The 26292-nt window shown below is 43.6% G+C and overlaps 1 protein-coding gene across 2 annotated transcripts in view; it reads left to right on the forward strand.

Moving 5' to 3' along the window:
• The first annotated feature begins 2600 nt into the window (after positions 1 to 2600).
• SMAP1 (small ArfGAP 1) overlaps positions 2601 to 26292 on the forward strand; it is a 157436-nt gene continuing 133744 nt past the window's right edge. For both annotated transcript variants that reach the window (XM_082634167.1, XM_082634169.1), the window contains exon 1: positions 2601 to 2928. In XM_082634167.1, coding sequence (XP_082490293.1) covers positions 2811 to 2928 — 118 coding nt within the window. In that variant the 5' untranslated portion in view covers positions 2601 to 2810. The remainder of the gene's footprint in view (positions 2929 to 26292) is intronic.

A 26292-nucleotide genomic window follows, 5' to 3' on the forward strand; every position in this document is an offset into this window, starting at 1 on the left:
GCCACTGTCGTTAAAGAAAACAAAGCTAGTCGGGTCTCAGCGTAAATGCTTCTGGAGGATCTGTATGCCCAGAGGGAAAAATTCCAACTATGTTGTTTGGCTACAGAGCTCTTTACCTCCTGGCTCATCTTCACCTTGATTCGTTTCGTGCATTCACATGCTAGGTTCCTGTCCCTCCCAGGCCCATTGCTTCCAGCACAGACGGTGCACTTTCCATATATATTTTGTTTCGAACTGTCCCCTTTCCTCCTCTCTACCCCTATTCACTTGAAAACTTCCTACATCTGTTAAAACCAAGTTTAAGCATCACGTAGTTGGTGAAGCCTTCCCCAGTTCTTCCAATTCCTCTACTGCAGTTCTGCTCCTTTGGCTCCCAGGGCACTTTAGATTTGCTGCAGACTACAATGTGGCTCTTTGTTCTTCTATTCACATGTTTGCCTCTCACCCTAGATAGACTGTAAGCATCTGATGGTCAGAGAACTGAATAAAAGTTGTTTAATAAATGTTGATATGTGAACGCAAAGTTGTTTTTGGTACCAGTCTCTTCTTTTCTTTTCTGTTCTTCTTACTACATCTGTAAAAGGCAATCAACCTGAAGTTAGATTTTTCATGCCTCTGGGCTCACCAGCTAGAGCAGGGCTGTTTAGTCATATAGCCACCAGCCACATGTGGCCACTGAACCCTTGAAGTACAGCTAGTCCAAGTTGAAAGTAGCTGTAAGTGTAGAATACACATTGGATTTTGAAGACAATATGAAAAAGAGAATGTAAAAATATCTAATAATTTTTTAAATTACTCACATGTTGAAATGATAGTATTTTGGATACACTGAAATAAATAAAATGTACTATTAAAATTAATGTCACCTGTTCCTTTTTCTATTTTTAAAGTGGCTACTAGAATATTTGAAAGTACGTATGTGGCATGCATTATATTTGTTAGACATTTCTGTACCCCTTCAATCCATCATGTAGATCATTTCTTGGTGGTAAGCCTGTCTTTTTTTTTTTTTTTCTTCTTCTTTTCTGAATCCTTGCAGTGGGGGAATTTTCTGGGGGAAAAGACACTAAAAAATAATGTTTGTTAACTGGTTACTGCTGGACTGACTTTCCCAAAACACCCTCCCCCCTTTTTCTCCACGCTACTCTCCTAGTTGAAGAATCTATAATGGTTTTCTATTGTGAACTGCATCGAGGCCAGGTTGCTTTGTCTGGTGTGGTAAGCCTCCTTCAATCCTGCTGCACCTGACTTAGCCAGCCTCGTCTCTCCCTTATCCTAAGTAGCACCCTGTCCTCGCATCTGTTTTCCAAGCTACTTGAAGTCTTTGTGTTTCCGCGCCCGCTGCTCTTGCTCAGAATCTCCCTCCCTGGCCCCCTTCTAAATCAAGCCAGCCTTCAAGACATGGCTCCTCACTTCTACCTCCCACGAGTGTTTTTCTGTTTATTGGCACTCACCCTGATGTCCTCCTACTTACTATTTGTTAGCGCCATGCAGTTTAAGCTGTAATTTGTTCATTTACTCGGCATCCACACTGCCATCACCATTCAATGTAATTCCACAAACATTTTTCTGTGCCAGAAATGGGGCTAGGTGAGCACTGGGGCGGAGGTGGGGGGGGCGGTGTCACCTTTCTGCAGGGCCTGGGCTAGGAATTGGCCCTATAATGCACAGATTCCTGCCTAGGGCCTTTCTTAGCGTCTGCCCCACCACAGGCAAGACCCATGTTTATTCTGATTCCATGAGCCCCATGTTAGAAATTGCTAATAAGCCACAACACACCAAAACATTCAAACTCCCTCACCCAGGGTTCATATCCCATGGGCCTGAACTGGGCAGCTCTGGACTCCAATCAAGAATGTCTTCTTTCCCTAGTGTTATTCCTCTTGCACTAAAGGTCACTGTTGATCCAGCTTCTCCTTAAAGCGGCACGGCCCAGGGCCGTGGTTCCACGGCCACGCTCCCTCCCCTCCTTGTGGGAGGAAGGCCTTACTGCTTTGGGTCTGAACCTCAGCTCCTGCACGGAGCAGCTCGTAACCTGGCCACGTGCCCTCACTCCTCCGGGCCTCATGGTCCTCGTCTGCACCACGAGGAAAACACTATCAAGAGGGCTGTTAAAAGGATTAGACGACTTAACAGTTCGCGGCACAGAGTAATCATCAGTGGACGCTGGCCCTCAATACACGTCACATCCCCTACAATGTAAGAGGCGGTTTTGTCTATTTGGTTCCATGCGGGTCTCTAGCTTCTAGGCCGGTGCCTGTTTCCAAAGTGTCCGTGAAGAAACGTTGAATGAATGAAAGAATCCACCCGATCACTTATTATTTCTGCCTTTCCAATATCGTGCCGCAAGAGCAGAGGCAAGGAAGCACATGGAAAGGTCTTCCTTTAGCGGGTTGGCCCGGAGGGCCCCAGCGATAACCGTATCTGCAAAGCGGGGAAGCCCAGCGCGGGCAGCGCGCCACGTCTTCTCGGAACAACGTGGGCGCAGGCCCGGAGCGGAAGCACCCGGCTGGCCGGTGTCCCGGGAGGCCCGGCGCATGCGCAGAGCGCCGGCGCCATTCCTTCCTTCCGGCGGCGCCGCCCGGAAGCCTCGGCCCCGACTCCTCCCCCTCGCCGGCTCAGCGGCGGGTGCGGAGCCGGCCGGGTGAGGAGGCGGGATAACGTCGGCGCTGTCGCCGCTGCCGCCGCCCCTCCTCCTGTTCCAGCCGCCGCCGGCGCCGCCGCCGCTTCACGGCCGAGTTCTCGCGGCCCCGGCGGCGACCGGCGTGTTCAGCTGCGCGGCCCCCACCCGCGTCCGCCCCGCCGCCGCGATGGCGACTCGCTCGTGCCGGGAGAAGGCGCAGAAGCTGAACGAGCAGCACCAGCTCATCCTGTCCAAGCTGCTGAGGGAGGAGGACAACAAGTACTGCGCCGACTGCGAGGCTAAAGGTAGCGCGGCGTGACCTTCGGGGCGGGGTCGGGGCCCCTCAGCGACACCCCGGCGTCCCGGGCACGGCCGGAGCGGGCGGCCGGGCAGGTGCCTCCGCGGGTGGGGCCGCCGGGCGGCCCGCGTCCTGCGCTCGGGCTGCGGCGCTGGGCGCCCGGGGCAGGGCTGACGGTGCGGTGGTCGGAGCGCACCGAGTACGGCAGCCGGGGCGGGCGATGAGGGTCGGCATTCATCCGTAGTGTGTTCTAGTCTGGCTTTTAGCCGGAACCAGGAGGAATTTCGTTATGTGAGTCTCTTGCACGCTGGGCTTCTGTTCCTGAAGCCTTTAATTCGATTCTCTCCGACCACTTAGTTGGGGGGAGTGTATATGTGGACAGTGGTTTGTGTGCCCCTTAAACGTTGAAGGTGCAGTTTCAAGATCCAGAGACGAGAAGAACCTAATTTTAGTTTGTTCATTTGGAGGGCTCCTGCCTCAGCCTTTGAAATAGAGGCGCTATTTTTAGCCTGTATGTTTTGGCTTTGGAGATGTGATGTATATTTAATGTCTTATAAGTAATCTCACGGGAAAAATGTTTCAGAGTTTTTAAAAAACAAACCTGTCCTACGGCTTGGCAGTAAGATCTTGCTTATTTGATGGTTTGGTTGGTTTGGTGAGAGATCGGGGGTTCTCCAGAGCAGCAGTCAGCCTTTGGAAACGTCATTTAAGATTTCTGCACTGTTTGACCTAGACCTTTCCTGAAGCTTTCCTGTTCTTCCTCAATAGTGTACAAATGAGTTACGTCTCAGTGGGCAGGTAATGTTTGATGAGACAGCCACACAGCATCAGCAGGTTCCTCTACTACAGCTCCTGGGCTACTGGGAGGTCCCGTGGCCAGACTAACTGGACCATTTGATGAGCACTTTTCAATATCATAGTAGGTCGATTGGGCCCTTATATTTACCTTTCAGGTGATGAGTTGGAAACGCCTGACTATTGCACTAGTATTTGTTTACCTGATATTGATTATGTGTGTGGTTTTCGGGGAATACTGTTCGGTACTGAAGCTCAGTTGCTCACTTACCACTGCACTAGTAAAACCCTGGAAAATGGGCCTTTAAAAGGCCCAAAAAAGGAAGGAGCTGAGGTTTTATAGTATGCATTTTGAGTAATAAGTAGCATAGTTAGACAGAGATGCTAGTAAGCATTACATCTCTTCACTAAAAATTGAATAAGTTTCAGCAGTTACCTTCCTTTATGTATAGAAATCATTCAAAAATAATTTTTGTTCGAGTTTCTTTCCGCCAAAAGGTATTTTGTAAAATCAGATTTTCACTAATGCTTCCTAAAATAATTTATAGGTTTAAAAAAAGCCATTATTTACCACATGTTGACATTTCCATTTACTCTTTTTGGGGTGGGAGAAGGAGAATCAGGTACTTCTCAAATTAGGACCAAAACGTTACTTCTTCTGGCCGGAGGCATAGGGAGCGTTAGTTTTGCTCACTAGTTGGATTGCCACTGAGCTCAGTAGATATGTATTGAATAGATGTCTTTTTTATTTTGGTTTTGTTTGGTCTTCTGTTTGTGGGTTTGTTTGTGTTTGAGAAGTGGAGAAGGTGGGAGAGAAGAGAGTAGTACCAAGCGCTCAAGGATGTGCTGTGAAAGGCACGACCACCACAGTCATGATTTAGAAAGGTCACCACTTTTTCCTGTTGCTGATAAATCTAGAATAGTGTTAAAATGATCTAAATTATGTCACTGTTTTATCTTGATCCTTCAGGGGAAAACAAATTACAGTTCAAACCACTTGTTGGTTGAATGAGACTTGATTTCATAGTTGTCATAATTGAAAAAATTGACATGATTGGGCAGTTGCTATGAGTAAATATATTTTGTAAAGTTTTTGAGTCTCTGGTATGATCCAGCTCCATTAGGGAGCTCTCTTAGTGGAATTCTTGGCTTGTTACATGATTTTGGATCCATTATTATGTATGCCAGGTGACACAGTAAATGTAGGTAGTGGAATTTTGATTATATGTACTTTTAAAAGACATGCTAAAGGTCTTATTTTACAGCTCAGTTATTATAAAGCAGTTCCATATTGTATATATGAATTGATGTTTTCCTCGCTTTTGATGAAAAGCTACATCAAGCTTTTCATACACTTTGAAGCTACTTCCTAGTTAATTCAATTTTCTTTCTTAAAAAGAATGCTTCCTCCACTGCTCTTTGTACCAGAGCTAAAGCTTAAGGCTAGAGATCGCCCTATTCTGTTGCCTTTTACTAACCGGCAGAAGTCTGTCATTTGGGTTGTGAAATTTTCTTAGTCACCAGTGTGTGCTTCCGCACTTGATAGTATTTGGGAGGTAAGGAAGGCGAAGAGGATGGCATAGGTGCCAGTTTCCTGCTGTTGGTCCTACTCTTGGCAAATCTGTTGAGAGCCTGGAGAATAGGACGGGTAGAGGGTACCGCCCTTCCTCTCCCTGGCCTCCTGTGGGGCTCCGTGGGAGTTTGAAAGCAGTTCTGTTGCTTGCCGGTGGGTGGCGCTTCACAGAGCAATGAGGATTTGGAGCCAGCCCCTTGCCGACTTAAAAGTTTACTTTTCAGTGTTTAAAGTTTCGTCTGTGGTTGATGCTAGCTGTGATTCTGAGCGCGTATGGCTTGGCATGAAAATGTGTCTAAGTTTTGGGGGGTCAGAAGCAGAAGGTATTTGAACCCTAGAGACTGCCTGGTCTGGAGAGGTTAGGCTCCTGTCCCAGATCACCCACTCATTTCTTCGCTCCAGACATCTTGACCTGAGGACACACTGCTGCGCGCTGTATTGGATTAGAGGACTGAACATGTTTCTAAGACCTGAAGGAGCTTGTTTAGTGGGGGCTGCATTTTTGCGCACGAATAATTCCGAACCGTTGTGCTCAGTGTTCGACTAGTGGTTGTGAGGAGTGCCGCCCTCGCCACTCACTTTGGGTTGCTCTCTCCTCGCACCCTGACTTTTGTGCCTTGGTTGTCTTCACAGCTCCTAGAATGCTGTCTCAGGGCCTTTGCACATGATGTTTCTTCCGCCTAGGAAGCTCTCTAACAAGTTTTTACCTGGTCAGCTTACCTATCTTCCAGTTTCTGCTTGAGTGTCTCTTCAAGGGAAAGGATTCTCCCTGATCTTCCCAGGTTAGGCGAGGCTTCCGCTTATCCATGTGAGACGCACCCTGAGTCCTTTATTACACTTACCACAATTGTAATTAAACATTATTTGGGTAGTTATTGGGAAATCAGGGGTTGGGTTATAGCTTAAGAGGGAAGAGACCTCGTCTGTCTTGTTTTGCTTTGTAGGCCCAGCCCTTGGCACAATGGGTGACATATAGTAGTTCATGCGACTCAGCAAATATCTTTTGAAAGAGTGGATGTGAATGAGCACGGTGCTGAGGGCAGGCAGCAGGTGTGCGGACGTGAGTGCACATTTGGGCATGAGGAGCGACCTTTTGGGAAAGACTCCCAGAAGCGGTCTCCTTTGAGCCCGGCTCTGAACGTGGGTGGGACTTCATCTACCAGGTGGAGAAGGAATTAAAGGGCACAGTCAGGTATATAAAACAACGTGAGAGGTTTGTGTACGACCCTTTTTTAGGTAAAGTGTTTTTAAGCATGCTCACATGTGGTGGCGGCAGGTCAGAGGAAGAGCTGGAGTGGTGAGAGTTGGCTGGCAAGTCACCCGGTTGTAGCAGTGGTCCCGGCAAGAGTGTAAGAGGACCTGAACTCTCTTACTGTGAATGTACCGTAAGGCCGACCACAGGGCAGGAAACAGAACCACCGTAGCTGTCACATAATTTCTATTAAGGAATAGGCTGCTCACAGCATCGTTGAAAGGGCTGGAGGAACAAAAGTCAGGGAGCCACTACTGGACTTCTGGTTTCAAGGGCACACGCTGTTGCCCCTGCCACCACTGCCCTGGCTGCTTCTCCCCCGTGAACTGATCGGAGAACCAGGACTGAGGCTGCTGTGGCCAGTGTCTGTTAGACGTTTTTGTCGGTTGCCCTGACTGTAGAAAGATGGGCTCTGCTGCGCTTGTGCCTTCCACGTGCAGACCACTGGCCGGCCTCACTGATGTCCAGTCCCTTGCCTTCAAGGGAGCCTTTTAGTTTTCTAGCCTCTTCACAAATTAGAAACGTGAAATGGAGATTGTGAGACCGAGTCCTAGAGTCCACTGTGGGTAGCAGAGGACGGGGAACATTTTTCATTAAGTGTTTGATACTTAAGAGTTCTTATATAAACCTATTTTAAAGTAATTCTTATTAAAAAGTAAAGTTTACCTTGAGGTGTTTATGATGATGTTGATGCTTGTAGGATAAATTCATGTAAACAGAAGTCTGTGATTATAATTCATCTAAAGAGACCTGCCCATCTAAAAGTTCCCCCAGAATGCTAAACTTCAGTCTTACGGGTCCGTTCGTATAATTCTGTGGATCCCGGGGTTTCCCCTGATGATTACGTGCAGAGTTCTGGTGTTGGAGCTGTGATGGAAACCACGCGGTCTCTCCGGTTCATCAGTTTATAACTTAGGCTGCGTGTGGTCCCCTGCTTTTTTCCTCCCAATACTACTACTTTGTCTTTTTCTTCTTTCAAGATTAAACTATTCTTTCCCTACTTGATTTCATTAATTAAGTAAATCTACATCTCCTTAATTCTTGCTGTACAAGATACGTATATTGCCCTTACTGACCTGTACAGACTTGAACCCACGCTTTCTATAAGGCAGAGTCAGATATTTGATATTGTAATTATATATTGGCGACATTATAAACTCAAGCCTTGTCCTCCTGCTGCTGCTGCTACCGCTAGTGTCTTCCCTGGGTAGAATCAACTCATGTTTCTCTCCATTGCTCAATAGAAAAAGATCAAAGAAACTTGGGAACCTCCCAACAGAGTTGATAGTGTGTGTTTTCCTCCAGTATGTTAAGAGGCCCTGTCGGCATCTCAGCTTATCTCAGTTTGCTCTAGAGCCCAGCCTGGGGGTGCAGCCCAGAGGAGCAGGTGTGAGCGTTAGGGGAAATTCCGACTTTACTGGGACGAGATAGAGGTGGGAATCTGGACTGTAGAGTCAAGATTTTGAACCCAGGAGATCTAGCTCCAGAGTGTATGTTGTTAACTGCATGTTCCCTGCTTGAAAGAAAACATACGCTTTTGTAGTTGAAATTCTTGATAGAAGAGGTTATTTTGGGGAAGAGATTACCACCTTCAAGCTCACTTAAGGTATTTCTCAGAGAGATTATTGCCAAATGCATGCAAATGTGGACAGTGTTTAGTAAAGCCAGGTGTGAGTCTTAACAAGCTTTGCCTCTAACTTGCTTGGTGACCCTGTCCTTGTTGAGCCTTACTGCAAAGCTTTATTTCATCTCCCTCGTGGTCTGTGTTATTTCCTGAATTCCCTACCTGTGGTCACTTCTATGTCAGTATTTACTATTATTGTTAATTTAAAAAAATTCTGTTATTGAGGGTGTATAATTATTATTGAGGGTATGAAATAGTTTGGGGTCTTATTGAACTTTGGATCATGATCAAACCTTTATACTGTTTAAAAGCTTTTCACTGATGACTTAGGTCTTGCTGAGCAAATTTACTTGGTATTAGTTTTAATTATCTCAAGGCATATCATGTAACTAACAGGAATATTCCTCACTGGTTGAGAGGTCCTGTTGTGTGAAACGTTTTCATTTTAATGCTTTCTTGGGGTAGAGTAAAATCAAAGAAATACCCCCTCTTCCAGTCGGTTACTAAAGCCAAGACATGCTTTCCTTCATCATTTTAAAGAAAAGACCTACAGGTATATTACATTTTCAATTACTTGTGTACATTTATCAACGTCAGTATTTTTTGCCTAAGGTATTAGGTGGAGTTTTCTTAACTCTGAATGGCATTTAGCTATAGTATCATATAGAAATGATTTTTTTGAAAATATTTTACTTAAAACAGAGCTTTAGATGAGGTGCTGTTGGAAATATGTGCAAATTAGTTGTTCACATGTATTTTGAGTGGTAAACGTGAGGACTTTGAGGGTCCAGAGGGGAGAGAATTATAAGCTTTCTAGTAATCTTCTATTCTCTTCGACATCCTCCTCTCCCCAACAACTTTTGGTCTTAGTTTTATAAGAGATCCAAGTGATTGCTTCTAAGAGTGATTGATGACAGACCTTCAGATGTCTGCCCTTGATCTTTTGTAAAGAGTGCATTTCAAGGGCCAGTGATCATCTTGAACTCAAACTTAAAAAGAAAATGAAAGGAATTTTAAAAATTGTGTAGCAAATCGTATTTAGGGTAGCTTTATCTTCCAATATAAGAAAATCTATAAAAAATTATGGTTTAGTCTGGACTTTTTCTTAAAAAATTGACGTATAGCTGGTTTACAGTATTGTGTTAGTTTCAGGTGTACAGCAGAGTGATTCAGTTATACATATGTATTTTTTTCAGATTATTTTCCATTATAGGTTATTACAAGGTGTTGAATTTAATTCTTGTGCTATACATTAAATCCTTGTTGCTTATCCATTTTATGTAAAGTGGTTTGTATCTGTTAATCCCATAATTCTAACTTGTCCCTTCCCCACCCTTTGGTGACCATATGCTTGTTTTCTGTGTTTGTGAGTCTGTTTCTGTTTTGTATATGGATTCATTTGTGCTACTTTTTATTTTTTAGTTATTATTTTATTTTTTGGCTGCACCGCATGGCTTGTTGGATCTTAGTTCCCCAACCAGGGATTGAACCTGTGCCCTCGGCACTGAAAGCGCGAGTCCTAACCACTGGACCACCAGGAAATTCCCAATTTGTGTTATTTTTCAGATTCCCCATATAAGTGATGTTATATATTTGTCCTTGTCTGACTCACTTCACTAAGTGTAATCTCTAGGTCCATCCATGTTGCTGCAAGTGGCAATATTTCATTCTTTTTTTGGCTGAGTAATATGGTCTAGATTTTTTTTAGTTCATGCATTTCTACTCTTGAAAGTTGCTTTTAGTGTAGGGTGGTGATGGTGCCAAAAAACTAGCAGAAGTATGTTTATTGAAGTGAAATGATCATTCCTGGTATATTAATTTCCTGTTGCTGATATTACAAATTATCACAAACTTAGTGACTTAAAGCAACACAAATTTATCATCTTATAGTTCTGGAGGTTAGAGTCCAGAATGAGTCTTACTGAGCTAAAATCAAAGGTGTTTCTTCTGGAGGCTGTAGGGGAGAATCTGTTTTCCTATCTTTTCCAGCTTCTAGAGGCCACCTGAGATGTTTGCCTCCTGACGCCTTTCCTACATCTTCAGGGTGTCATCTTCAGATCCTTTCTCTCTGCCTCTCTGCTTCCGTCATTGCTGTGATTACGTTGACTTTACCTAGATAATTCAGGAGAACACCGGTGTCCTTAATTACCCTGCAAAGTTTCTTTTGCTGTGGAAGGTAACATATTTACAGATCCAGGTATTGGACATCTTTGGGGCCATTATTCTGCTTACCACAAGTGAATTTGTGATAAAGTTGTATACTGAACCTAGATTTTTATAATAGGTACTGCTCTGGATGTACTTAAGAGGGCATAGGGTGGTGAAGTGAGTACAGTTTAAATTAGCCATTCTCACAGAAATTATTCTTAAAATCTCATATGCACACAAGAGTCATTTAACAAACTCTTTGCAACATGACCATTTATGTAGAAAATCCTTAGAAATTTACAATAAAGGTATTAGAACCAGTAATTGAGTTATCAAGGTTGCAGGAATCGAGGTGGTTATAGAAAAATTAACTATTTCTATATACCAGCAACAAACAGTTGATAAGTTGAAATAAAACTTATTATTTGCAGTTGTAAAAAAATATGAAAACTTAGTGATAAATTTAACAAAATATATGCAAGACTTGTATGCTGAAAACTACCACAGATTGCTGAGAGAACTTAAAGAATACCTAAAGAAATGGAGAGATGTACCGTGTTTATGGATTAGAAGACACAATCTTTTTAAGATTTTAGTTCTCTCCACATTAATCTGTAGATTCAGTATGATCCCAGTAAAAATCTCAGAAGGCTTTTTTGGTAGAAATTGACAAGTTGATTCTAAAATTTATAATGAAATGCAAAGGAGACCCCCGTATCTGAACAATTTTGAAAAAGCAAAAGAACATTGGGTTTCTTACACAACCTGTTTTCAACAATTAATATAAAGCTACTGGGCTTCCGTGGTGGCGCAGTGGTTAAGAATCCGCCTGCCAATGCAGGGGACACGGGTTTGAGCCCTGGTCCGGGACGATCCCACATGCCGTGGAGCAACTAAGCCCGTGCGCCACAACTACTGAACTCACACGCCACAACTACTGAAGCCCGCGTGCCTAGAACCCGTGCTCCGCAAGAAGAGAAGCCACTGCAGTGAGAAGCCCGCACACCTCAACGAAGAGTTGCCCCCGCTCGCTGCAACTAGAGAAAGCCTGCATGCAGCAACGAAGACCCAATACAGCCAAAAATAAATAAATAAATTTAAAAATATATATACATATATAAAGCTACTGTAATCAAAACAGTGGTATTGGTCTAAGGAGAGACATAGATCAATGGAACACAATAGTCAAGAAATAGAGTCACATATAAGGTCAGCTGATTTTTAACAGAATTGCCAAGGTAAATTCAGTAGGGAAAGGATAATCTTTTATACAACAACAGAATATTCCTCGACCTTTAACTTATACTGTGCTTGAAAATTAACTTGAAAGGAGTAATAAAAGTTGCTGAGATCTTGGGTTAGGCAAAGATCTCTTGGATAGGATACAAAAGCACAATCCATAAAGATAGAATTGAGAAAATGAACTTCGTAAAAATTAAAAACTTTTGCTTTTCAAAAGACACTGTTAGGGCCTTCCCTGGTGGCGCAGTGGTTGAGAATCTGCCTGCCAGTGCAGGGGACACCGGTTCGAGCCGTGGTCTGGGAAGATCCCACATGCCGTGGAGCAACTAGGCCCATGAGCCACAGCTACTGAGCCTGCGCATCTGGAGCCTGTGCTCCGCAACGAGAAGCCGCGATAGTGAGGGGCCCGCGTACCATGATGAAGAGTGGCCCCCGCTTGCCGCAACTAGAGAAAGCCCTCGCACAGAAACGAAGACCCAACACAGCCAAAAATAAATAAATACATAAATAAAAAATAAAAATAAAGGAATTCCCTTAAAAAAAAGACATTGTTAAAATGAAAGAGAAAATCATAAACTGCAGAAAATATTATATCTGATAAGGACTCTTATTTAGAATAAGAAAAAATTTGTACTAGAATGTTCATAGCAACTTTAATTCATAATAGCCAAACACTGGAAACAATCCAAATGTCCATCAGTTGATAAATGCATAAACAACTATGGTACATCCATACAGTGATATAATACTTTGCAATATAAAGGAACAAACTAGTGTTACAGTCAGTAATGTGGATTGATCTTAAAACCGTTAATGCTTAGTGAGGAATCCATACACAAAAGACTCCACGATATATGATTCCAGTTATATGGACTTCTAGAAAGGTAAAACTTATAGTAGATAGATCAGGGGTTGCCAGGGATTGGGGGTGAGGGAGGGTAGCTCATTTTACTTTTCAAAAGTAAAATGCTGTACCAGTATATTGTTTTATTCATTTGGCGATATAACAATTGCTATAGATTATATAGCAGGTTCTAAATTACTTTATTTAAGTCTGTACAACATATACACTCTTGAAGTAATTTTCCTCTTCCATGGTCTGAGTAAAGATTTTGCAAAAGTAGTACTCTTCTTGATCCTGGCTTAAAGGGTAAAGGATCCTTGATTGGTGCCCCTCCCTCCTCCCCCCACCCCCATTTTCAAGTCTATCAGAATACTAATGAGTACTTAAAAATAGTTTGGAAATTATTGGTTTAACCTTTTGTTTTTTCTTGGGAAGTCATGTTATTCATACACAGCTCTGAAGTTCCTTATGGCGCCTTTAGAACGTCAGTTTTTTGGTGCCCCTAGGGTGCAGGATTTTCTATTGGGCACTGTGATAATCTGTAGGGATGTAATGCAAATACAGTGTGTAGATAAGATCACCATAATATTCACCAAAAGAATGCCGCTTAGCACTGCGAACTCTGAGGGGCTCTACGGTGTTCTCATTCTGTGATGTTGGAATTTATCTGTCGTGAGACCAGTGGCCTGCTTCCTAAGACTTGGAAATCATTATTTGAAGGACATTCAAATCCTAATAAGCAGCCTGGGACCCTTGGAGTCTTCAGTTGCTGAGGTTCCCTCCCAGCTTAGTAAACCACTTGAAGGCAGGTCTATGCCTACGTTTCTTTTCCTGCTCCAGAGGTAGTTGAGTCGGATTGTGTCTTTATTAGTTGTGTGTCTGCTGCAGTTTCTTGAAATTTGTTGAAAAAATTAAATTTTACTTGTTATGTGGTTGTACATATAAGGAATTCCCCTATCATAGATTCCCTGATTTTAATGGCTTTCTGTTTTACTCTGCAAAGATAAGTTATTGCTCTATATGCCCTTTCAGCATCTAGAGTTTGTAATCAAAGAGGGGTTTTCCTTAAGTTTATGGCTTTTCTTAATAATTCTTTGCTGCTGTTGAGTAAAATTCTATTTTTGTCTCAATGGAGATAGCTTACTCCCCTCCAGTATAGGGGCTCATGATAGGAAGACATAAATTTGAACAGATATCTCCGAACAGAATTGTGCATTACGTTTGATGGCAGACCGTGGGGCATGAACTTGATAATAGGGAGCTGCACCTGCCAGTCTTAAGAATGTGAAGTGCAGAAGTCACACCTCACATAGGTGGTTAGATTCCAAAATCAGCTCTAACTGTGCTTCACACCCCCTCAAAGAAGTGTGTGTGTGATTTTATGTCTGTAACCCTGATAGTTACTCTTATGAAGACTAAAATCTCAGTATGTTAGAAGAGTTAGACTTTCATTAAAGGAAAGAAGAAGGAAAATTTCTGCATTTTAAATTGTTCTACTTAAATATCACGTTCCTAATGGTGGGTGGGGCATAGGTGGATATTCCTCAATTGTTTCTCCTTGATGGTACCCTTTCCTGTATACCATTTTCCTATTAAACTTGTATAATCTTAGTAAACATGTTGATAAGTTGATAGGATTATCCATGATGGTTTTTGCGTGACATAATGCATATGAAGCATTTATACAGAGTCTGATATATATAAGTAGTCAGTAAATGTTGGATGTGAATCCACAAACAACCTAGCGTTTTGAACAGCAGTAGAAAGGAGTGTGATTGGAGATAAACTGAAATGTGTGTAATTAAAGTCAGGTTCCTGAAATCTCTTAATTCTTAAGAGACTAAGAGATCTGTTGTCTGCCAGAGTGAGTTTTGAAGATAAAGCAGGTGCAGTCCTGTGTACAACTTCACTGAACATTTCAACCACATCCATTTTACTAGGTATTTAAAGAGGAATCAAACCCAGTACCTTCTCTCGAGGTGCAAAATTGTGCTGTTACTGTGCTTGACCAGAGCACTTAGCCATGTCAGTTCTCTCTCCCATGAACTGAGAGTCTTTTCCTGCTTTCATATAAGTACTTTGTGCGATTCCACAGCAACCCCAAGGGCATAAGAATTCCCACATTAGAGATGGGAACCCTGAGACTTTAACTTGGTCAGAGTTGCTTTGATGCCAGGATCCTGACTGAACTCGGACGAGAGCCTCCAGGCTGTCGTGCTGCTTCTCATGTGGGATGTTTGTCTTGGTGTGCTGGCGTAGACCATGAGGGGTTTTAAGAAACTGCTTTAACCACTTCAGATGCCCTGCTGGAGCCCTTTCCACGTCTGCTTCCTGCGGACTTCTTGTGCCCACCTGCTGGATCCTTCCTGGGACCTGCAGGAGGAAGGAAGGTGGGCTAAGCCTCCTCGGAGCCCCCTGAGGCGAGGCTTGAAGGGCTCCTGGTTTCCAGGGGAAGGAGTGGGGGTGGGGGGGATGGTAATCTAGTGGTAGGAAGGTTGACAATCTGTATTTGTTTCATTTCATATTTTATTTTATTGTATCTCATTTCATCGTATTTTATTTCATAATTCAGTGAGAAAACTGTACTGATGCTCTCTGTTCCCACCTGGAAGGATTTCAGAGTAAGTCAGATGTGGGAATGAAAGCTTGGGTGCCAGAGGGAGACATTTTACAACACACATTTAAAAAGACATGGCAGTCTTGTTAACATATTGCTATAAATGCTGAGGAGATTGTCATAGATGCACAGTTTTAAAGTGCCCTTTATAGCTGAATTTTAAAAATAAAGCAAAAAATACTTTGTGCTTTCTTTTTCCTCCCAATTACTTTTTAAGAGAATTGTCCAAGGTTTCAGATGTAAGAAAACTGCTTCTTCCTCCTGATTTTAGCTAAGTTTTATTGTTGTGAAAATTTTCTCAATTGTATTTAACATGTTTATAGATGTAATTGATTACTTCAGAAGGGTTAACTTTTTGATGTGGTTATTATAAGAAGTAAAAAAAAGATAAATTCTATTGAAATATTTGATACAGATACTTTCTTTTCTTTGTAACATGGTTTCCTCTTCTGTTTTCATTAAATTATTTTTATATGTAAAGGTCACTAGTCTATTGCTGCTATTACTTCCCCCGTATTGTCACATTCAAATAAATATTTCTTCCCTGTGGAAATTGTGCTCAATTATTGTACAGAAGCAGTTTTCCCTCTCATTATTGACTGAAAATTAGTTATTTGGAATTTTTTAGTGGAGACAGCGGTTTCACTTCCGTAGATAAGACAAGGCTGTCAGGTGGTTGCCTTCTTTATTGGGCTTTTATCTCTTGTCCCACATTTAGGCAGTTACACTTCTGATTGTTTTTAACTTATTTGTTAAAGTATGCCTGTAAACAAGAGGAAACAGTGAGTGGTTTCTACCTAAAATAAATGTTTCTCTAGTTTTCAAAAAATAGTGGAGGGGACTTCCGGATTCGGGTGCGGCTTCGAGACTGGAAGGAGGTTCAGGTGTCTCCGTCCTAACAAGGAGGAGCTGCACAGGCTGAACAAATCAACAGCTCTTCTTAGGTCCACCCGAAACATGAGGGTGCAGGGCCAGCTGCTGTCCCCCAGATCGCAGAAGCAGGTGAGCGCATAGAGTCACAATGTCCATCACCACTCTGGCAACCAGTACTGAGCTGGGAAAACGCAGACTGCAACAGATGAGTTGCTGGAGGCTCCCTCTGGGGGGACTCGGGAGGGCCACACCTGTCTGTGAGCCCAACCTCAAGGGGCTAAACGCCGCGCATGCGGGAGAAAAGCTCCTAGTGCTTCTGGCAGGAGGAGGGGACAAGGAACCATTCTGAAATGCACCAGAGCATTCTGTTCTTTTCAGCAAGGTAGGCCCTCGGGAAAAACTATCTAAATAGAGCTTAACTGACCCCGGGGGACGGAAGTACCTAACTCCAGGCAGCTCTAGCCTTTCGAGTGATGGAAGGGAAATCCCAGCTCCTGCCTAATCTAGCCGTCCTGTCCACCCGAAGGAAGGGGGCGGGTGGGGGAGAAGAAACGGAGAAGGTTTGTGAAGTTCCCAGTACAGGGGCAGAGACTCACTGGCAAACTGAAAACTAGTCACAGGGGCTATAGCACGCTCCGCTCGCCAGCCCCTCACCACCACATTGCTGAGGCCTATTTACAGCAGTTTCTTTTACCCGGACATGCTGTCCCGGCCGTCAGGTAAAAGATACAAGGCATACTAGAAGGCAAAAAAATCGTTGAGGTTTTAAAATTTCATAGTGAAAGTTGTATCAGGTACTCGAAGTATGGTGATAGTCTGCAGCCCACACCTTGTGAGATAGAAATGTAATTGGAAGAACCTGGAAAAATATTTTCATATGTTTAAACGAATGTATAAAACACATATGTGTATATTACTTAGTATGTAACGGCTAAAGTTACTATATGTTCAGATTGAATAAGCTTATTTATTCACATCAGATCTATACTAAATTCTTTTAGTCTAAAAGTTTTTATATATAGAGGGTATCAGTCCCGAACAATACTTACTGATGCGCCACAGCTGAGTAACGGATCTTTAGACCAGTACCACCCAGCTGAGCTTTAATCTTTATGGTGCACCTTGAATATCTATGTTCGAGTTATTTTTAGAATTCACACAAAGTAAGGAGCATTATACTGATCAGAAGACACTTCATATATGTATGTGACCCCTGAAAATATTTAAAGTGGAGGTTGTAATTATTATTTATGTTAAACCTGGGTTTAACATCTCTTTACCAAGTCAGTGGTAAGGAAAAAGTTGGGAGTGGGGCTCTTCTAAGTTAAAAGGCACTATACTTTTTGAAAAAGTCCTTTACAAAAAAAATTTTTTTGGAGGCACAGTTTTGGGAAGTAGAATATGTACTGAGTATTAGAGGACATTGAGAACTTACTGTTAATTTGGTAGGTGTGGTGATTGTGGTTATGGGGAGAAAACATATTTTTTAAAGCTTCATACTGAAGTATTTAGGGGGGTGATGTCTTTTGCCTGAAATTACTTTAAGAAGCTTCAACACATACAAAGATGAAGATGGCAAAATATTAACAATGGGCAGTGGGTATGTGGGTGTTCACTATACTATTCTTTATGTATTTCTGTATTTGAAAAATTTTGATAATAAAAGTTAGGAAAAAAATTCTAGTTTTTGTGCCTAAAGAATAAACTCAAACAAGCCATCAGCAAATAAGGAGGACCCTTCTGGACTTAAAAAATGTTGAGTTCACCTTGGTGTGCATTTTTTTTTCTCTTCAGTTAGAAGACTACATTAGTCATCTAGTCTTGACTGACAGTGTGTATCTGGACATTTATGTAATCTCATCCTATCAACCATTCTGAACATGCTGGGAGTCTGTGTAAACATACCAAGAGAACAAAAGAAGTTAAAAAAAAACCCTTCAAATAAACTGTTATTACAAAGACAGAGTGATGAAGGAGTAAATAAATTAGCTGCTGGCTCTTGATGGTAGACCCTACTCATTCCAGGATGCTGGATCAGAAAAAGGATTATCGTGGAGCTGTTTACGTACTGACTAGCTGTTGTTAATAAAGTGTTTAAAAATGTAGTGATGAGCGTGGTACTAATTTCTCTTCTTCCTTATCCTGTTTTTTAAGAACACAATGAAAAGAATGGCAGCAAACCATGAAAATACACCAGAACCCTCTGATGCTGATCCCTAACTTATATTTTATCCAGGGGTTACTTAAAGAAATATTGGGAAGCAGCCGCAGAGCACAGGGAGATCAGCTCGGTGCTTTGTGATCCCCTAGAGGGGTGGGATGGGGAGGGTGGGAGGGAGATGCAAGAGGGAGGAGATATGGGGACATATGTATGCATATGGCTGGTTCTCTCTGTTGCACAACAGAAACTAACACAGTATTGGGACGCAATTATACTCCAATAGAGATGTATTAAAAAAAAGTATTCATTTCACATGTATTTTCTGAGCACCTCTTGTGCCTAAGGCACGGCTGCTCATTGCCATATAAATGGACGTTGTATAAGGCGCTAATGAATCCTGAACCCAGAGCTGTCTGTATTTAAGACTTTCATCGTAGGGGATAGAAAAGGAACTAGAGTTAACCTAAGTAAAACAGCACTGAGCGTTGTTGTTTGATTAGAAGAAGAGGGAGGCTTGCCCCCCCACAGGACTCAGTTCTTGAATCTCTTCGCTTCCGTTTGTATTCTCTCCCTTGCCAGTCTCATACAGTCTCTTGCTTTTAATTATCGACTGTGAGTGGATGACTTCCTGATACATATCTTCAGACTAAAGACTTGATCTCATCCCAGAACTCCATACTCATATATCCAACTGCGTACATTGTTCATCCAGCAGCTCGAAATTAACATGGCTTAACTTAATTCTTCATCGTCCTCCTCCAGGCCTGCTCCTTGGACAGTCTTCCCCATCTTACTGTGCCCTTTTGCTCAGCCCCCAAACTTTGGAATTTTCCCCATGTGAACTGCAGTAGTCTCCCAATTGGTCTCCCAGCTTTATTCTTGCCTCTGTGGCCGGTTCTAACCCAGCTGCCAGAATGATCTTTAAAAAGTCAGGTTAGGTAGTTAGATCATGTCATTGCTCTACCCGAAACCCTCCATTATTTTTGTCTATCAGAGTAAAAAGCCAAAGCCCTTAGAGCAGTCCACACCGCCCTCCCTGCCCCTGAACATACTTACTAACCAGGCTTCTGTCGCCTTGCCTTCACACTTGATGTTCTCTCTCCCTGGAGTGTTCTTCCAGATGTGCATATGGCCCGGCCTCCGCTCCTAGGTTAGGTTAGGTCCTCACTCATTGTGTACTTAATTTTGTTTAACATTTGTCTCCCTTTCTAGAGTGTAGGAAGTCAGGGATTTTTGTCGTGCTTGGTAAATATTTGTTGAATGAATAAATGTCCGAGGAGGGGGAGAAGCATGCTCGGCACGAGAACGACGCGTGCTGCCAGTTTAAGATGTTATTTATGAAAACTGAATAACCACGATACAAGCAGTATCTGAAAAGCTGATTTATCTCAGTGGTTCTTGGAAGTATTTCATGCAGTATATTAAGTGTTTGATGAGGGTCTCTGTGACCTTGGTGATTCTGTTTCTGGAAAATAAGACCTCACTCCATATTTCTCTTTTTCTAACTTTTTCTTTTTTAGCTTATGTAAAACTTTGTTTAGTCAGATTTATAGAAGTCACGGGTTTTGAATACTAGAATCATATATTCTTTTCGTATGTTTAAGTTGAGCTTGTTTTAGTAGGGCTTCAGCTCTGAAAACAGCACACTCCGGGTATGTTGGCGGAAATGCTTTACTACGGGAAATGAGGTGCTTGTGAAAGGCCTAGGAGGGGTGGGGGAGCCAGTCCCGGATCACAGAAGGGCTGACCTGCCAGGGGGCCGCCGGCCCAGAGGCTGTCCCTGGACTGCTCAGTGTGAGAGAGCCCCAAGTTAGCTGTGGCCCTGGGACTAGAAAGCTGCAGCTGCCCTGGCACCCCTGCAAGCTGGTACTGGAATGTGGGGTGTTCCCGTCATCCCTCAGAGCCGCTGCTTCTCACCCGAGACCCAGCTGGAGACTAGACATTCTGCCTTCCGGTTTTCTTGCAGAAAACAGCCACAAAGGCAGGAAGATAGTCTCTGCCTCGCTTTTGCGTTCAAGTATGCGTGAGTGCATCCAGTTGGTAGAAACTAATTCCCGTTCGGAAGTCTAACTACAGAGGACTCTGAGAAGTAGAGGTTTTTGAGCACCCCAGAAATCGAGAGGGGTGGGCGGTTGTGTGAACAGATCAGTACCGTCCCCATGGCTGTGTCTTAGCCGGTTTCACAGTGAGCAGAAGAACATCCACAGCCTGACCTGGGAAGCTAGAAGGGCCCCGGGCAGCCAGTTTTGTGGCTCTGCGCCTCTGGGCCCCGAGGGCGTGGCTCCCCTTGCCTGCTTCCCCTTGGCTCCCCACTTGCCTGCCTCGTTCGTTTGTTTGCCTGTTTGCCTGCGCCGCAGCGGCTCCTGAGTCTGTCTGACCTGCTCTTTGGCTTCCTGTAGGCGGTTGTCTCTTTCTTTGGGTCATAAGGGGGGGCTGCAGGAACAGCAGGTGGGGTTCCTTCTCCAAGGCCAAGAGCGGGCAAGCTCTCCAAGAAGGAAGCGTGGCGTATATAGTTAACACGTGAACACAAGACTAGTTGCCTGCAGGGGCCGTGGTTAGCTCTGGACGGGAGAGGAAGGTCGGGACGGACGTGGAACCGTTGAGGAGGAGCGAGAGTGAGAGGGGTCAGCTAGGTGAAGTCGCCGAGAGTGACGGCGGGGGTACTGAAGGAGGGTTGAGGGTGTTCTCCGCACAGAATACTTGCTAACAGTAAGTGTCTTAAGAGTATCGATAATTCAAAAGTAGCTTAAACTGATCTGTCCCCTCAGGGATGGGTACTTACTTTCTAACTCCTGTGGTTGCGGACAGCCCTGCCGCCAGAGCTTGTGTGCGCGCGGAGCTTGCTGAGAGCAGATCTCGGCTGTGGAAGGCGCCCCTGGGAGCGCTGCAGGGGAGGCCGGCCGTGTCTATACCGCCAGGCCTCCCCACCGGCGGGCCCCCAGCCTGTCCCTGGGTATTCGTGTTCTTGAGAAGTTTCAGTAAATGGGGTTGATGCAAGCGATATCACACTTTTATATTGCATTTTTTGACACTCTTAAATCGAACATTTTTAATATGCTATTGGTCATTTCTAGTCTTTTATGATTTGCTCCTTCATTTGGAGGTGGGGATGTCATTTTCACATTTTTCTCATGACCAGTCAAGTCGTTGGGTCATTCCAGGAACATTCATTCCTCTGAGTTTGGTGCCAGCCACACCATTTACCCCTAGATCAGCGGTCCCCAGCCTTTTCGGCACCAGGGACTGGTTTCGTGGAAGACAACTTTTCCACTGCCTGTGGCCGGGGGCGGAGGGGAGGGATGGTTCAGGCGGTAATGCGAGCGACGGGGAGTGACAGAGAGTGGCAGGTGAAGCTTCATTCGCCTGCCTGCCCACCTCCTGCTCTGCGGCCGGGTTCCTAACAGGCTGCGGAGCAGTACGGCCTGCGGCCCAGGGGTTGGGGACCCCTGCCCTACATGCTCTCAGCCTGTGAATAAGTGACAGTCGAGCACTTTGCACAGATTTTCAGTCTCTGAAAAGTCTACTTTTTTTGTAACAGTGAAATTGTAAAAAGTTTAGAGATAGAAGAGACCTGTCAGGTACCTGGTCTGATCTCCTATTAGAGATTAATTAACTAATTCATAGGTTAAATGCCTTGCTCCAAGCTGTGACAGTGAGAGGATGTGGCAGTGAACCACATTTTCTGCTTTGTGAGGCCAAAGCAGCAGATGGTCTCCTAGACAACTGGAATGTGTTACTACCCTTGACCTTCACAGAAGGTATCTCTCAGCTTTTCAATTTTAAATTCTCCTTAAATTCAGCCATTGTACAAAATGAGAAGGGAGGTAAATTCTGGGTTTTTGTGCTTAACCAAACTGTATCTGTGTAATGGCAGAATATTAAGAAAAAATTGAATGAGGAATGATTACATATTAAGTATTTACTTACCCAAGTTTATTTAAACATAGATTTGGCAATAGCTGTAATACAAACATGCTTTAAAACTTGGAATGCTGTTTGTTGGTGTCTGCTGTGTTCAGTGAAAGCACATGTCATCTCATGAAATTGTGTCAGGAATAGTTTAGTGTCAAAAATAGTTTAAAAAAGAGATACTTGTAAATACTGAATATCTTTCTGCTTGAGAGAGAAATTTTGCAAAGAAAAAGTACTAGAATATTTATTTTAAAAAGTAAACAAAATAAAGGAAAACTGTAATATGCTTTCTCAAACTTTTGAACTTTTAAGCTGAATTTCTGAATGATACTCAGTCACCTGAACAAAGTGAGAAATAGGTTTGACAAGGCTTAAACTTTAGGACAGTCAGGTGAAACAAAGATTATTGATTCTTAAAATTAAGCTTCCTTTTATTTTCTCCTTTTATCTTATATCATCCTGATGACCAGCGGACTCTTAAATGATTACCACAGTTTAACTTCATTGCCAAAGTAAATCAACATTTGGAAAATGGCACAGGAATGCTGTATTTGTAGATTTTGTTAGTTCTCTAAAGAATCTTCTTAGTTTTGTAGAGTCTTTATGGATGTTTTGAATTTATTTACATATTCTTTCTTCCCAAGTTTAAGGAGGTAAATATAATAAAACATAATGGAGTTATATATTTCCTAACTTTTGCTCTGCTGTTACCCTTGAGAGGCATGCTCAAAGCATGGCCTTTGAAGGCAGAAGCTCTGTGTTGAAATCAGCTCTCCCACTGTTGCCTCTGGAGCTCCTTTTCTTTTTCTCCCCTCCTCTCCCCTTCCCTTTTCCTCCCTCCCTCCCTCCCTCTCTCCCTTCCTCGCCTCTTCCCCTCCCCTCCCTCCTTCCTTCCCTGTGGTGGGAGTGTGGTACTTAAACTTTTAAGCCTCAGTGTCACTACATGTAAAACGGTGATCCCTGTGTCACAGGATTGTGAGGGTTAACTGAGCTTGTGAAGTGGTGTCCTGCACAAAGTAAGGGTTTGATAATTTAGTCAGGTCTTTGTTTTGGTTTTGGTTTTTTAACACTCGTAGTTATTTTACTACTTTGAAGGAAGCATTTGTGAATTATGTTTTGTCTGGTAGACAATGAAATTGAGCAAATCCTGAGACTGCGCCCACTCAAAGAGTACTTTGCGGAAGGCTCAGGAAAAGAAGGCAGCTACCTTCTCTCTCTCTCTTTTTTTTTGCCCTTTATCTGCTGGTCCCTTAGAGCAGACCTGAGCTAGAGGCGTAGGACAGAAGCCCTCCTTGCCCTGCCTTGCCCCGCAGGAGCCTTCGCTCTAAGGGGACAGGCAGGCCGAAAGCACAGCGAGTGGGGCCAGCCTTGCAGAGAGAGCTGGGGAAGGAAGCGGGCAGCAGGCTTGGAGGTGGAGGGCGGCCGTCACTCTGGGGAGGAGGGGCTGGGAGCGGCTCGGGCGTCCACTGGTCCGGGCGCCAGGCGGAAGGCTAGGGAGGGGCTCGGGGGTCGTCGGCACCGGAGGCCGCTCCCGGCCGAGGAGCTTGCAGGGCAGGGGCGGGGTCGAGGGCGGGGCCGCAGGGAGGAGGCGGGAGGGAGGTGGAGTCGCCGGGAGCTGGGGGCTGCGCGGGCTGCTGGGAGAAGCCTTGGGAGAGGGGCGGCCCGAGGCCCGGTGGTGCGGAGGGGAGGGCGGGGCTGCGAGGGGCCGTGGGCCGGTGGGCGGGAAGCCGCTCCGGCTCCCTGCGGGAGTGTGGTGGAGCGAAGGCCAGCCGCCCTGGAGTCGGCAGTGACTGGGCGGGTCTCAGCGTGCCGTCCTCATGCACACCTGGGCCGCTTCTTAGCACCTTTGCCAGATGCCATTGTTTGTTTTGTTTTCCGCGTTTAGTTTATTTTTGAATCGAATGCTTTATTTTCCTACGGATTCTGACAGCTTTTACACTGTGAGGAAAATTGTTTAGAATTTATTTTGCAACCCATGGAAAAGTGCTAATATGTAAGTAAATGACCTTGAAATTAAGGCTTGGTTGACATTTTATTTGCCAGGGTTATTTTGTTTTGTTTGAGGAATTATAGTTAACTCTTAAATAAACTGATAAAATTGACAAAAATTTTCTGGGGGGACCTATTTTTGAAAAATATACGTTTCTTTTAGCACGTTTCCTCTTACTTCAGCAAGTACAGTCCCTTTTGTGTAAGTGAATGTAGCAGTGTCTTTGGATTCAATACATTTGGACTTCTCAGACATTTGGAATTGGCATATAAAGTGTGGTGTTTGTGACGTCTCTCTGCCCTCTGCTGGTCAAAAGGTACTATTGCTCTTAACTCTGTAGCTTCGGTCATTCTCGTTTGAATGAAATAATACCCTGTAATATCAAGAGCGGCCAAAAAATCAAATTTGGGGGAAAAAACCTTTATTGTTTGAAAGGACTGTATTCTCCTTAGGGAAATCCTGCACGATGAATTGTTCTTCCCCGGAGGCCGATAGTGCTGTGGGTGAGAAATATGACTGTCTGCTACACTGATGATCATTTTTATATTGTGTGTGTTCGTATTCTTTTCTGAACTTTTCTGTAAGTTCTAGATCTGCTCTGTCCAGTGTGGGTGGATACTTGCCATATGCTGTTTAAGCGAACTTAAATATTCACTTCCTTACTCCCACTAGCCACATATCAAGGCCTGAAAGCCACACATATGGCTAATAGCTACTGTTTTGGACAATGCAGATTAAAGAATGTTTTCATATATCAGAAAGTTCAGTTGACAGTACTGTTCTGATTTTTAAATTTTAAATAACAAGGATCATCATTTTCATGAAGTAATCATTGTTCTTACATTTACAACGAATTTCTGTCTTTGGCATGTACCCTTTTCACATGAAAACAGTTTAAACTGAGGAAATATGTTTAGTAGGATTTTAGTTTATTAAGATTTTTTTGATCCATGTAATTTACTGCTTTTATTGCCAAATGATTACGGTACAGTTTTCTCAATGTAGAGCATTGAGCATTTCTAGTGTTTTCTTTCTCTGTTATGAAGATTAAAGTTAAAGTTAAAAATATTGGCCATCTTTCTCTGTGCAATTTAATTCAGGTGATGGCTGCTTTCTCCTTTTGGTGTGTGTTTGGGATAGAATGAAAGATATAAATCAGAGCATATGTAGAGAAACTAAGACTTTGTGACCTTGTGAATCATATTTAATATATGCTGGTTGTTTAAAAAGAATACATTTTACCCAGATTCCTCTAATGGCAACATTTTGCAAAACTACAGTATCACAACTAGGATATTGACATTGATACAATTTCCAATTTTACAGTGATTTCTACAGTTTTACATGCATTCATGAGTGCGTGCGGGCATGTTTTCTGTACAGTTCCAGCACCACCAGGATCTCTCGTGTTGCCCTTTTGTAGCCACACACGCCTTCCTCCCATCCCCCCTGCCCCCTCCCATCCCTGCTTTTGGCAACCACGAATCTGTTTTCCACTTGTAAAATTTTCTTTTTTTAATTTCAACTGTTATGAATCTTTAATGATTATAAAAATGGCTTTAATTTTTTTTTGACAAAGGAAGGTACTTTTTTTTAACATCTTTATTGGAGTATAATTGCTTTACAATGGTGTGTTAGTTTCTGCTTTATAACAAAGTGAATCAGCTATACATATACATATGTTCCCATATCTCCTCCCTCTTGCGTCTCCCTCCTTCCCACCCTCCCTGTCCCACCCCTCTAGGTGGTCACAAAGCACTAAGCTGATCTCCCTGTGTTATGTGGCTGCTTCCCACTAGCTGTCTATTTTACATTCGGTTCCACTTGTAAAATTTTGTCATTTAAAAAAATGTTATATGAATGGGAACGTCTGATACTTTGGGATTGGCTTTATTTGCTCAGTGTAATTCTTGGGAGATTCACCCAGGTTGTTACATGTATTAATAGTTTTCTGTTTTATTAAGGAGTAGAACTGGGACTCCCTTGGTGGCTCAGTGGTTAAGAGTCCGCCTGCCAATGCAGGGGACATGGGTTTGAGCCCTGGTCCGGGAAGATCCCACATGCCACGGAGTAAGTCAGCCCGTGTGCCGCAATTACCTAGCCTGCGCTCTAGAGCCCACAAACCACAACTCCTGAGCTCACGTGCCACAGCTACTGAGCCCGCGCGTCTAGAACCCGTGCTCTGCAATAAGAGAAACCACTGCAATGAGAAGCTCGCGCACCGCAACAAAGAGTAGCCCCCGCTCGCCGCAACTAGAGAAAGCCTGAGCGCAGCAACGAAGACCCAACGCAGCCAAAAATAAACAAATAATAAAATTTTTTTAAAAGGAGTGGAATCTT

The sequence above is a fragment of the Mesoplodon mirus genome (genome assembly GCF_964341445.2).
Source record: "Mesoplodon mirus genome assembly, chromosome: 10".
Taxonomy (NCBI): Eukaryota; Metazoa; Chordata; class Mammalia; order Artiodactyla; family Ziphiidae; genus Mesoplodon; species Mesoplodon mirus.